Source organism: Gasterosteus aculeatus, chromosome 2, assembly GCF_964276395.1.
Source record: "Gasterosteus aculeatus chromosome 2, fGasAcu3.hap1.1, whole genome shotgun sequence".
Taxonomy (NCBI): Eukaryota; Metazoa; Chordata; class Actinopteri; order Perciformes; family Gasterosteidae; genus Gasterosteus; species Gasterosteus aculeatus.
In genome coordinates this window covers 772,472-787,252 of record NC_135689.1, presented here as the reverse complement: position 1 = coordinate 787,252, position 14,781 = coordinate 772,472, and the positions used below count along the sequence as shown (strand labels likewise).

The 14,781-nt window shown below is 37.7% G+C and overlaps 1 protein-coding gene across 3 annotated transcripts; it reads right to left on the bottom strand.

Annotated features, from left to right (window-relative positions):
* Positions 1-858: 858 nt before the first annotated feature.
* Positions 859-9,533, bottom strand: LOC144383525 (uncharacterized). Of its 3 annotated transcripts, none has more exons than XM_078081268.1 (2): positions 9,212-9,533; positions 859-7,829 (listed from the first exon to the last, which is right to left on the bottom strand). In XM_078081268.1, the coding sequence occupies exon 2, from the start codon at positions 5,886-5,888 to the stop codon at positions 3,717-3,719; it is 2,172 nt and encodes a 723-aa protein (XP_077937394.1). In that variant the 5' UTR covers positions 5,889-7,829; positions 9,212-9,533; the 3' UTR covers positions 859-3,716. The 3 variants fall into 3 exon arrangements, 1 of the variants encoding a protein (XP_077937394.1); XR_013450960.1 differs by lacking the exon at positions 859-7,829 and adding an exon at positions 7,837-7,999; XR_013450961.1 differs by lacking the exons at positions 859-7,829; positions 9,212-9,533 and adding exons at positions 7,837-7,999; positions 8,279-9,081.
* Positions 9,534-14,781: the final 5,248 nt, after the last annotated feature.

Sequence of the window (14,781 nt, the reverse complement as noted above, 5' to 3'; positions counted from 1 at the left end):
TGTGTGGCTTTTGAGTTGGTCTCTCCTCAACACACTGATGTTTCCCCAACAAACTAGGTTCATAGGTGCATCTAAATATATACGTATATATACACATGTTCTATTTTACATGTTTATTTAACTGCAAAGTAATGATGTGTATTTGACACCCTTTTTTGCATTGAATCATACAGGGATGTTTATTGAAACTGATTGGCTGGCAAAAAGAAAACCCACCAGCCGCCACTGATACACATAAATATACGTAAGTATATGTATGAAGAAGGCCGTCGAGGCGCCGGAGGGGGGGTGTGGTAACTGACGGTCGCTGGAGGGAGGCCTTGTTCTGGGTGCAGACTGGACAAGCGGCCACAAACCCTTCCGTGTCCCTCTCAAGTGATGGCCACCAGAAGCGCTGCCTGAAGAAGCAGACCATCCGCCTGACCTCTGGCCGACATCTCATTTAAGGGGCATGTATCAAGGGCATCCTTTTTTAATTTGGTATAACCGATTTAATAAAGAATAGTTGATAGCTTAAGTAATTAAGTAAAGTAATTAAAGTCATTTAAGAACCTTTTAGGCTGTCTTGTGGCTGGTGTCTTTTTTTTAACACTATATAGATATTAGGCTGTAAAGCCATTGTATTACTGTTTGATTAAACATTAGGGTTTTTGAATCGCTCTTAGTCTGGACTCTCCCCTGAGACCTGTTGTCCATCGCACAAGGTGCTTGTGCCACAGACAACACAGATCACAGGATCACTGAGCCACTCAAACTCCTCCACCACGTTAAGGTGGCGATTCGCGGAGGAGATTTTTTTTTTTTATGTGGGAAACCCATAGATGGAGGGAAAACCCACAGTTGAACCCAAAAATGTTATTTATTTTATAATGGGGCGAAATTGGGGGGGGCGGGATTTGCGTTTTTTTTAAATAAAAAAATAAAATGTAACTTTTTAAAATAAAATAAAAGAATAACTTTTTAAAATAAAATACAAATAAAATATAACTTTTTTAAATAAAATAAAAATAAAATAAAATATAACTTTTTAAAATAAAATAAAAATGAAATAAAATATAACTTTTTAAAATAAAATTAAAATAAAATAAAACTTTTAAAAATAAAATAAAAGAATAACTTTTTTAAAATAAAATAAAAATAAAATATAACTTTTTAAAATAAAAAAATAAAATATTATTTTTTTAAATGAAAAAGAAAAAGAAAGAAAATACAACTTTTTAAAAGAAAAAAAGAAAATATAACTTTTTGGCATGTGAGGACCAAACTCCTCATTCAATCTGTAATCATGAAAATGAGTATATTTTATTCCCAGTGCTCCGTTAAGTGTTCTTTTCCCACTTCATTGACTGGAAAGTAGCGGAGCACAGCGCCTGAGGAATGAGGAATCTTTTTCATCTCATCCATTTCTTTCTTTGGCGAAATGCAAGGCTGCAAATGAAGATGAGCGGATTTCTGTATCTGCGCATATACCCTGAACCCGGTCATTTGGACGATGTTCGGATAACCTAACACAGCCGGTTTGACAAATCAATAGTAACAACTTGTGAAGGTAGGCCGATAGTTTCATTCGTCTGTCGTTGGAAATTGAGATCTCGGTTTGATTTTTCAAGTTATGCATTAGGCAAGGTAGACATACATGTCCCCCTCTATACTTTGTATTAAAGGCATGGCTAGTGGTAAAAAATAGCATCTGTTAAATTATATTTATGATATTTTAATAAGATATTATGTTCTATATTAAACTATAATGCTATATTTATGATATTAGTTCTATGTCATGTTAAATGGTATTAGAAATATGGAATATGATGCTATTTGATTTTAGTTCTACAATATTAAGTTAAATTATATTAGAACTATGAATACGATGCTATTTTATGATATTAGTTCTACGATATTAAGTTAAATTATATTAGAAATATGGAATACGATGCTATTTTATTTTAGTTCTACGGTATTAAGTTAAATTATATTAGAACTATGGAAGACGATGCTATTTTATGATATTAGTTCTACGATATTAAGTTAAATTATATTAGAACTATGGAATACGATGCTATTTTATGATATTAGTTCTACGATATTAAGTTAAATTATATTAGAACTATGGAATACGATGCTATTTTATTTTAGTTCTACGGTATTAAGTTAAATTATATTAGAACTATGGAAGACGATGCTATTTTATGATATTAGTTCTACGATATTAAGTTAAATTATATTAGAACTATGGAATACGATGCTATTTTATGATATTAGTTCTACGATATTAAGTTAAATTATATTAGAAATATGGAATACGATGCTATTTTATTTTAGTTCTACGGTATTAAGTTAAATTATATTAGAACTATGGAAGACGATGCTATTTTATTTTAGTTCTACGCTATTAAGTTAAATTATATTAGAACTATGGAAGACGATGCTATTTTATGATATTAGTTCTACGATATTAAGTTAAATTATATTAGAACTATGGAATACGATGCTATTTTATTTTAGTTCTACGGTATTAAGTTACATTATATTAGAACTATGGAATGCGATGCTATTTTATTTTAGTTCTACGGTATTAAGTTAAATTATATTCGAACTATGGAATACGATGCTATTTTATGATATTAGTTCTACGATATTAAGTTAAATTATATTAGAACTATGGAATGCGATGCTATTTTATTTTAGTTCTACGGTATTAAGTTAAATTATATTAGAACTATGGAATACGATGCTATTTTATGATATTCGTTCTACGATATTATGTCCTATGATATTGGAAAGATAAAGTATAAAGCCATGTCTCCTATATTAGTTCTACTATATTATGTCATATCAGTGTTTCCCCTAGGTTTCCAACTTTGGGGGGGCGGACGTACCGGAGGGGGGCGTGGGTGTTGGGGCGCTATGGAAAACACTGTATATGATATTAAGTTATATAATATTAGAAATACTAAGTATGATGCCATGTTTGTTATATTAGTCCTATATTATGTTATATGAGATTAGTCCTATATAATCTTCTATGATATTACAAATATGAAGTATAATACTATGTTTGTTATATTAGTCCTACATAATGCTATATGATATTAGTCCTATATTATCTTGTTATTATCTATGATATTACAAATATGAAGTATGAAAATATGTTCTATATATTGGCATGGCATCATTGAAACTATAGAGGGGGACATGTGTGTCAACCTTTCCTAATGCATAACTTGAAAAATCAAACCGAGATCCCAATTTCCAACGACAGACGAATGAAACTATCGGTCTACCTTCACAAGTTGTCACTGTTGATTCGTCAACCCAGCCGTGGTAGTTCATCCAAACACCGGCCAAATGGCCGGGTTCAGGGTATATGCGCAGATACAGAAATCCCCTCATCTTCATCTGCAGCCTTGCATTAACCAAAGAAGGAAATGGATGAGATGAAAAAGATTCCTCATTCCTCAGAGGCCGTGCCGTGCTACTGTCCAGTCCATGAAGGTGGAAAAAAACACTTCCTGGAGCAAAGGAAATAAAATATACAATGGCAATGATATTTACCAATGAATGAGGAGGCGGTCCATGCCCGGGGTGGGGGTATTTAGCGCTGTGAAGCGCAGGTGGAAGGGGAGCGGGGGTAGATGGATAAGGTAGGATGGAGTGGGAGGTGTAGGAAGGTGTTCTTACAGGTCCTAGATGGTCTCCTTTTTCTTCTCTTCTCTCTCCTATTTCTTTGTCTCCTTGTCCTGCATCTTGCGCCTCATTTTGTCCATCTCCGTCTGCCGGTCTTGCATCCGTCTCCCAAAGATGCCTCTTTTTTTTTTTTTTAAGTCGAGGCAGATGTTTTCAAGGACTGTTTTGTCGTCCTCTAATTCTTGGATCCTGGTGATAAGGATCTGATGTTCTTTGGAGATGGTATCCTCCAGTTGTTGGATCCTAGAGATCAGGCACAACTCAGTGAAATCACTGATTGTGACCATCTCGTGGTGGGTCTCCTCTTGGCTCTTTATTAAAGCAGCCAGAGAATCCCTCTGTGTCTTCAGCAGTTTGTGTTCTGCTTCCAACTGCTGCCAGGTCTCGTTGTTGACCGTGAGTTCAGCACTTTTGACAGAAAGTTCTTTTGTGGTCTCGGTGAGCTTCAGAGATAAACCCTTGTTCTCCCTGATAGTCTCATCCAGAGCCTCTGTCTTGATCTTCAGCAGTTTGTGTTCTGCTTCCAACTGTTGGTTGTTGGCCTGCTGCTTGTGCAGCTTCTCTTGAAGAGAAATGTTGGTGGAGAGTAACCCTGTTACTTTAGACTCCAATGACTGTTGTTGGTCATCCAGTTTCTTGGTTGTCTTTTTCTCCAGATCTTCATATTTCTGCTGCCAGGTCTGGTTGTTGACCGTGAGTTCAGCACTTTTGACAGAAAGTTCTTTTGTGGTCTCGGTGAGCTTCAGAGATAAACCCTCGTTCTCTCTGATAGTCTCATCCAGAGCCTCTGTCTTGATCTTCAGCAGTTTGTGTTCTGCTTCCAACTGTTGGTTGTTGGCCTGCTGCTTGTGCAGCTTCTCTTGAAGAGAAATGTTGGTGGAGAGTAACCCTGTTACTTTAGACTCCAATGACTGTTGTTGGTCATCCAGTTTCTTGGTTGTCTTTTTCTCCAGATCTTCATATTTCTGCTGCCAGGTCTGGTTGTTGACCGTGAGTTCAGCACTTTTGACAGAAAGTTGTTTTGTGGTCTCTGTGAGCTTCAGAGATAAACCCTCGTTCTCCCTGATAGTCTCATCCAGAGCCTCTGTCTTGATCTTCAGCAGTTTGTGTTCTGCTTCCAACTGTTGGTTGTTGGCCTGCTGCTTGTGCAGCTTCTCTTGAAGAGAAATGTTGGTGGAGAGTAACCCTGTTACTTTAGACTCCAATGACTGTTGTTGGTCATCCAGTTTCTTGGTTGTCTTTTTCTCCAGATCTTCATATTTCTGCTGCCAGGTCTGGTTGTTGACCGTGAGTTCAGCACTTTTGACAGAAAGTTGTTTTGTGGTCTCGGTGAGCTTCAGAGATAAACCCTCGTTCTCTCTGATAGTCTCATCCAGAGCCTCTGTCTTGATCTTCAGCAGTTTGTGTTCTGCTTCCAACTGTTGGTTGTTGGCCTGCTGCTTGTGCAGCTTCTCTTGAAGAGAAATGTTGGTGGAGAGTAACCCTGTTACTTTAGACTCCAATGACTGTTGTTGGTCATCCAGTTTCTTGGTTGTCTTTTTCTCCAGATCTTCATATTTCTGCTGCCAGGTCTGGTTGTTGACCGTGAGTTCAGCACTTTTGACAGAAAGTTCTTTTGTGGTCTCGGTGAGCTTCAGAGATAAACCCTCGTTCTCTCTGATAGTCTCATCCAGAGCCTCTGTCTTGATCTTCAGCAGTTTGTGTTCTGCTTCCAACTGTTGGTTGTTGGCCTGCTGCTTGTGCAGCTTCTCTTGAAGAGAAATGTTGGTGGAGAGTAACCCTGTTACTTTAGACTCCAATGACTGTTGTTGGTCATCCAGTTTCTTGGTTGTCTTTTTCTCCAGATCTTCATATTTCTGCTTCCAGGTCTGGTTGTTGACCGTGAGTTCAGCACTTTTGACAGAAAGTTGTTTTGTGGTCTCGGTGACCTTCAGAGATAAACCCTCGTTCTCCCTGATAAGGTCTGAAAACCTCTTTCTGTTCTTGTCAACCATCTGCTCATAGGCAAGATCTTTGCCTTTTAACATGTTGGTCAATTCGAACTTCACAGTTTCAGTGTGAGCGGTGAGTTCGCTCACTTGCCTTTTCAGGCAGTGCACTTCATTCCGTGCATGAGAAAGTGCAATGTTCACATTGTATCCGGTGGGAGGAGTCCCGAGAAGTGAAGCGCCAGCTCCAATTCTCTGGTTGTTTCTACGGTACATGTTAAATGACACTTGTGTAGTCTTGAAAAAGACTGTTGGTCAGCCCTGAAAAGGGGTGTAGTCTTGAAAAAGACTTGTTTTATTTGTCGCTAAATGACTCGATGTAACCTCTGAAAGATGGTGATGAATCTTCCAAAAAACTACTTAAGTCTGTAAAGGACAAATATCGCAGATACTTTCAAGGGAAAATATCCAACTGCACTCTTCTGGAACCAGAAACGCAATGATCTAGTGTTCCGAGACACATCAAAGGAGTTGTTGATGATGTCACAATTTGGAGTCCACTCTATGACACGGGCTGCGTTTCCCTGACAACGCAGCCCGTGTCATAGAGTGGACTCCATAACAACGGAATGGAGTCCACTCTATGACACGGACTGCGTTTCCCTGACAACGCAGCCCGTGTCATAGAGTGGACTCCATAACAACGGAATGGAGTCCACTCTATGACACGGGCTGCGTTTCCCTGACAACGGAATGCAAAATACAACAAAACTCACTTTGTGTGGTTTTTATACATACACAACGTGATGATGCCGATATATAAAGTCTCATTCACCTCTGTTTCTTCCTGCACCGTGATGCCCATTTCTGAACCACGTTTTGGATGAAGAAGCACTGATATTGAGTGATACAGATCAGACCAGCATGAAGCACCTCACCATCCCTTACACATGCTCCGTATGGCGCGGCATGTCTTTATATGCCGAACCTGTAAATAAAGGCACTATTTGCCGTACTGTCAGAAGTGTGTGTTTGGCGCTGAAGTCCATCTTTATTACCTTCCCTGGCCCCAGAAGAATGTGTCACATCAAAGAAGATTTCCACAAGACACTCCACATATTCTGTGTAAATGGGTGATTGTGTTTGATGTTGTGAGATGCATGTAATGGTAAAATATGTTAAAACATTGTCTTGCGCTAAACCCGGGTCTCAAGTGTATTTGAGCCTGACGTGCAAAGAGCAGCAAATACTACACACACTGTTATAGTGTAAATACTGTAAATACTACACACACTGTTATAGTGTAAATACTACACACACTGTTATAGTGTAAATACTGTAAATACTACACACACTGTTATAGTGTAAATACTACACACACTGTTATAGTGTAAACACTGTAAATACTACACACACTGTTATAGTGTAAATACTACACACACTGTTATAGTGTAAATACTGTAAATACTACACACACTGTTATAGTGTAAATACTACACACACTTTTCTACATTAGACACAGACATTTTGAATTATGTCACTTTATTGCCTTTTTTAGACGCTGCCTTGAAAATAGCCGCACATGAACACATTGATCAAACCGGGTCGGGTGTGTGATGGTAAACATGCCAATCAGGTGTAAACACTTTACAAAGGCAGCGGCAAAATTGCCAGTGTCAATACAACACTTAAAGAGTCAATTTTAACACTACCTCAGTGAACATATGGTCCCTATCGACACAGAGTGTAAAATGTACACTGAACACAGAGTTAAATTTCCAGAGTCAATTTTACTCTGGTAAGAGTTAAAATGTGACACTAGGTGCAGTGTAGTGTAATAATATTAACTCTAAGAAGTGTCAATCAAGTTTTACACTATGTAAGAAGTAACACCCATAGTGTTATTCACATGTAACACTAAATAGTTATAAAAGAAATAACCTTTCCAGTGTTAAACCTACTTTACACTATGTTGATTATGAAATCACTCCAAAGAGTGTTGATTTTTAACCAACTCCTACCAGTGTTGCATATCTATGCAGGGGGAAAAACACACAGACAATTGTATCCATACTGTAATACATATTTATTCCAAGTAAACATGAAATATTGGCATCAAAAGTAAACCTAAAACATGTAAAGCTCACATCTTATCACAGTGGCAAAGATCTTGGTTGGTGCTGGATGACAGGAATGTTTTGATCAACATGATGGTATCTGCAAAGACAGCAAACTGAAATCAACATTATGGTCTACAACCCCATACAAGCTGACAACCTGAAAATACCCTATTTCAGCTTTAAAAATCACAAACACAACTACATTTTCGGTCAAGTACATCAACTTATTACTTATCACCAGAGCACCACAGTACATTAAAGAACAATCTGAAAGAAAAAAGAAAATATACATATTAAGTAACTACGTAACTACGTAGACCCCTCCGCCGTAGCCTGACGTGCACCTCCGAAAAGATCAAACTGCGAGTCGAGTTGACGTAGACCGCAAGTGCTGTGATTGGTCCGCTCAGAACGTAATTTGCGGCAGTTGCTGACATTCGAAAGTATCGAAAGTGCACTTGCTCGTCCAGGTCCCTCAGTGGGTGAACCAGTGTTGTAAATTCACGCTTCTCCGTAGCCTGCGCTTCAATATGAGCTTCGGCTCACCAAGGATTCGGCACCCGCAGAAACACACAGCCACACCCGCCGCCGCCGTAACGTGGAAGCATAAATTAAGCTTACAGCAGCTACAGCCATAGACATAAAGAATAGACATCGACCGCTGCTGCCTAGTGGTGCTGACGAGCCGCGGGGCCGCCAGCTTGGACCGGTCACCCGCTCCTCTCAGTGCCAGCTGGCGCAACGAAGTGTCAGCGCGTCACTCGCTGAATACAAAAGCGGATGTTCACGGGATTTTGTAGGCATGACACCGAAAACATGATTCGGCGTATTTTAATATTCATAGTAGTTGTAACAGTAATAATATTCTGGTATATAATATAATAATAAATATTTGTTTGCGCCTCAGCAGCCAATGCAGCGTCTACTCTTTATATGTCTATGGCTACAGCAGCAGCTAACGTGAACCGAGCCTCTCGGAGCCGCGGCTCCGTTCACGTTAACTGGGTCGACTCGGTGCATTCCGCCGTCTGCCGGTGAACTAGCGGGTCCTATGAGCACGTCCGCATGTCCGCGACATGTCCCGCTATGCTCGACCAAATTGTGACGTGACGCTAAAGCGATTTGCTCCGGCTCAAATAGAAATAATAAATATGACTGCTTCAACGAATTTTTGTCGTGATTTTACTGTAATAAATGTGCAAGCATGACACATAACACACCACGACAGCTCGTCCTCGTCGACATTAACGTTACCTCGTGTCGTTTTTGTTCAGTTTGGTGTTGCGTGGTCAGACATGTGGCTGCTACATTTAAGCTAACCGCCGACCCGATAATCACGTTAGCCATTTGAAATTCAGTATTTGAAGACACAAACCCAACATTGACTAGTGTGGTGAATGAATACGTCCCTTTATTCTTATACAGATTCTACTCGAATAAAGAAAAAACAACGGGAATAGTTTATCTAGAAAGACTTACCACAGTATTTCGATGCGAGGAAGATGGCGATGCCAGAATCCACATTCTCAGTTTGACCGGGAAAGTTGGTGGGCGGGGCTCTCCAGAGTATTTTTTGTGATACTCTGGAAGGTATCTTGCTCTAATCAGTGTTGAATCTGGGCCTGAGAGAGTCAATAACACTGACAGAGTAAAACCTCTGTTAACTGTGATTATTTTCACCAACATTGGAAGTTTTCTGGTTCAATTTTACTCTGTCCATTGCTGGAAGAACTCCGGAGGAATTAAAATAGTTTGACACTGCCTTTTTGACACTGGCAAATTTACTGTGCACAGTTATAGTGTAAATACTGTAAATACTACACGCACTGTTATAGTGTAAATACTGTAAATACTACACACACTGTTATAGTGTAAATACTACACACACTGTTATAGTGAAAATACTGTAAATACTGCACACACTGTTATACTGTAAATACTACACACACTGTTATACAAACAAAACCAGCACAGTTAGCACATAAACACATATATAACACCAACACATAGCAAAATCATATTAAAAGCCAATAAAACAGTCTACAACTTTCCTGGCAAGTACATGTTTTTACATCCTTTCGCATTCAGTCGGTCCACGATTGTTTGCCTGGCTTTTTCTCTTTTTTTCTCTGTTTAATTACAGCTGCAGCTCTTTATTTTCTTCCTTCTTGGCTTCAGGTGCAGTTAGGATGCAAAGCTCAACATATCTTGTCAGAATTTTCTAGTTGGCACGTTCATTATGCAGCCTGCAGAAGAGTTAACGTCACGTACTGATGGCTATAAAACATCACTGAACATAGATCCAACAATGCGGTGAGCATTACAAATCATAGTACTCTTTGCACTGCAGGCCTAAGATACTGAAATACTTTTACCATGATCCAAATAATTGCCTATGAGAGCAACATGTAATCCAGCAATGAACACATAATCTCTTTAGTGAAACAGTGTACAACTAATCACACTTTTCAACAAAGCAATTGGTTAACCAGTATGTTCAGGCTTCATGAGCAAATACAGAATCCCTTTGTGTTCATTTCCAAAGCCGCATTAAGACACACATCACTTTATTTAATACGCCGCTTGCAAGTCGCTGTGTTGTGCCAGACTCTCAATAAAACATTTAGGACAAACCCACGGTCATGAAGAGACTCCTCTAACGTTACATGGACTCTGCGTGAGGAAGAGGAGGAGGAAGAGGAGGAGGCTCCGTGTCGCCAAATACTAACTTTCCACCGACCACTTTTCCCCCCCGGTGTCGCTCCGATCTGCCGGCGCTCTATCATTTTGTGCTACTTGTCGAGAACTGCTTCTTTGTAGTATTGGGCATGCGCCGAGTGGATTTTCCAAGTTTCCTTGACACGCCCATAATATTTTGCAACCCTGTCGGTGAACGACGTGTTAACCGAGTAACATCCTCAAAATCCCGATTATTTCCTCTTTTGGCCAAGTTAAAAAGTACATTGAGCGTGTAGATTGTACAATGACCGTTCTCTTGAAATGAAATATTAAATAATTGCATGGACTGTGGATCCTCGCCTCCGTCTACTCTGTTGTATTATCCTGCAATGAGTAGTGGGAGCAATATTTGATAGGGTGTTATTGTGCTATCAAAATCTGCTACCCCTGAACTTTTTATAATAATCGAGTGTCTGGATGCTCAATGTTTATACTTCTCATCCAATCACATTCACTGTCCGCATAGCGCCGTTTATCTGGAGAAGCCGGAAGTAACGAGACTGTTTTTAAAATGTCAGGAGTAGAAGTCGTCTGAAAAAAAAACACTCCAGTAAAGTTTCTACGTAAGTACAGTAACCAAGTATTTGTACTTGGTTACTTGACACCTCTGCCTAAAATACTTTGAGATTTGGGGCCAGCACTTTCCCGCCCTACGCTGCGCCCGTCAAGAGTCTCGCGACGCGCCCATGTAGCGCCATGACAACGGCGAGCAGTGTCCCTCCGACAGGACCAAACCCGGACTCGGTACGTTCTCTCCTCAAAGAGCCGTTTGACGGAATAACTTTCGGGGAGAAACTCGAGGTGAAAGAGGTGGACCGGGACCAGCCGGACCTCACGACCAGACAACGGACCGGTGTGAAAGGGAAGCCGAGGCTTCTGTAGAGACTTCTACGCCGGGAGGGTTAGCTAGCTAGTTAGCTACGTGCTAACGGCGCCGGTCCGCATGACGTCACCGTGCTAAAGTTAACATCACTGCCCAGCTGCGACGCACACCGGACCGCGGTGAGGACACACAACCAGGACGTGGATGAAAAGAGGCACATTTGAACCAAAATAGTTCATTGTGTGAAGTTCTGTGTGGCTTTTGAGTTGGTCTCTCCTCAACACACTGATGTTTCCCCAACAAACTAGGTTCATAGGTGCATCTAAATATATACGTATATATACACATGTTCTATTTTACATGTTTATTTAACTGCAAAGTAATGATGTGTATTTGACACCCTTTTTTGCATTGAATCATACAGGGATGTTTATTGAAACTGATTGGCTGGCAAAAAGAAAACCCACCAGCCGCCACTGATACACATAAATATACGTAAGTATATGTATGAAGAAGGCCGTCGAGGCGCCGGAGGGGGGGTGTGGTAACTGACGGTCGCTGGAGGGAGGCCTTGTTCTGGGTGCAGACTGGACAAGCGGCCACAAACCCTTCCGTGTCCCTCTCAAGTGATGGCCACCAGAAGCGCTGCCTGAAGAAGCAGACCATCCGCCTGACCTCTGGCCGACATCTCATTTAAGGGGCATGTATCAAGGGCATCCTTTTTTAATTTGGTATAACCGATTTAATAAAGAATAGTTGATAGCTTAAGTAATTAAGTAAAGTAAGTAAAGTCATTTAAGAACCTTTTAGGCTGTCTTGTGGCTGGTGTCTTTTTTTAACACTATATAGATATTAGGCTGTAAAGCCATTGTATTACTGTTTGATTAAACATTAGGGTTTTTGAATCGCTCTTAGTCTGGACTCTCCCCTGAGACCTGTTGTCCATCGCACAAGGTGCTTGTGCCACAGACAACACAGATCACAGGATCACTGAGCCACTCAAACTCCTCCACCACGTTAAGGTGGCGATTCGCGGAGGAGATTTTTTTTTTTTATGTGGGAAACCCATAGATGGAGGGAAAACCCACAGTTGAACCCAAAAATGTTATTTATTTTATAATGGGGCGAAATTGGGGGGGGCGGGATTTGCGTTTTTTTTAAATAAAAAAATAAAATGTAACTTTTTAAAATAAAATAAAAGAATAACTTTTTAAAATAAAATACAAATAAAATATAACTTTTTTAAATAAAATAAAAAAAATTAAATGAAAAAGAAAAAGAAAGAAAATATAACTTTTTAAAATAAAATAAAAATGAAATAAAATATAACTTTTTAAAATAAAATAAAAATAAAACAAAACTTTTAAAAATAAAATAAAAGAATAACTTTTTTAAAATAAAATATAACTTTTTAAAATAAAAAAATAAAATATTATTTTTTTAAATGAAAAAGAAAAAGAAAGAAAATACAACTTTTTAAAAGAAAAAAAGAAAATATAACTTTTTGGCATGTGAGGACCAAACTCATCTGTAATCATGAAAATGAGTATATTTTATTCCCAGTGCTCCGTTAAGTGTTCTTTTCCCACTTCATTGACTGGAAAGTAGCGGAGCACAGCGCCTGAGGAATGAGGAATCTTTTTCATCTCATCCATTTCTTTCTTTGGCAAAATGCAAGGCTGCAAATGAAGATGAGCGGATTTCTGTATCTGCGCATATACCCTGAACCCGGTCATTTGGACGATGTTCGGATAACCTCACACAGCCGGTTTGACAAATCAATAGTAACAACTTGTGAAGGTAGGCCGATAGTTTCATTCGTCTGTCGTTGGAAATTGAGATCTCGGTTTGATTTTTCAAGTTATGCATTAGGCAAGGTAGACATACATGTCCCCCTCTATACTTTGTATTAAAGGCATGGCTAGTGGTAAAAAATAGCATCTGTTAAATTATATTTATGATATTTTAACAAGATATTATGTTCTATATTAAACTATAATGCTATATTTATGATATTAGTTCTATGTCATGTTAAATGGTATTAGAAATATGGAATATGATGCTATTTGATTTTAGTTCTACAATATTAAGTTAAATTATATTAGAACTATGAATACGATGCTATTTTATGATATTAGTTCTACGATATTAAGTTAAATTATATTAGAACTATGGAATACGATGCAATTTTATTTTAGTTCTACGGTATTGAGTTAAATTATATTAGAACTATGGAATACGATGCTATTTTATGATATTAGTTCTACGATACTAAGTTAAATTATATTAGAAATATGGAATACGATGCTATTTTATTTTAGTTCTACGGTATTGAGTTAAATTATATTAGAACTATGGAAGACGATGCTATTTTATGATATTAGTTCTACGATATTAAGTTAAATTATATTAGAACTATGGAATACGATGCTATTTTATGATATTAGTTCTACGATATTAAGTTAAATTATATTAGAACTATGGAATACGATGCTATTTTATTTTAGTTCTACGGTATTAAGTTAAATTATATTAGAACTATGGAAGACGATGCTATTTTATGATATTAGTTCTACGATATTAAGTTAAATTATATTAGAACTATGGAATACGATGCTATTTTATGATATTAGTTCTACGATATTAAGTTAAATTATATTAGAAATATGGAATACGATGCTATTTTATTTTAGTTCTACGGTATTAAGTTAAATTATATTAGAACTATGGAAGACGATGCTATTTTATTTTAGTTCTACGCTATTAAGTTAAATTATATTAGAACTATGGAAGACGATGCTATTTTATGATATTAGATCTACGATATTAAGTTAAATTATATTAGAACTATGGAATACGATGCTATTTTATTTTAGTTCTACGGTATTAAGTTACATTATATTAGAACTATGGAAGACGATGCTATTTTATGATATTAGTTCTACGATATTAAGTTAAATTATATTAGAACTATGGAATACGATGCTATTTTATGATATTAGTTCTACGATATTAAGTTAAATTATATTAGAAATATGGAATACGATGCTATTTTATTTTAGTTCTACGGTATTAAGTTAAATTATATTAGAACTATGGAAGACGATGCTATTTTATTTTAGTTCTACGCTATTAAGTTAAATTATATTAGAACTATGGAAGACGATGCTATTTTATGATATTAGATCTACGATATTAAGTTAAATTATATTAGAACTATGGAATACGATGCTATTTTATTTTAGTTCTACGGTATTAAGTTACATTATATTAGAACTATGGAATGCGATGCTATTTTATTTTAGTTCTACGGTATTAAGTTAAATTATATTCGAACTATGGAATACGATGCTATTTTATGATATTAGTTCTACGACATTAAGTTAAATTATATTAGAACTATGGAATGCGATGCTATTTTATTTTAGTTCTACGGTATTAAGTTAAATTATATTAGAACTATGGAATACGATGCTATTTTATGATA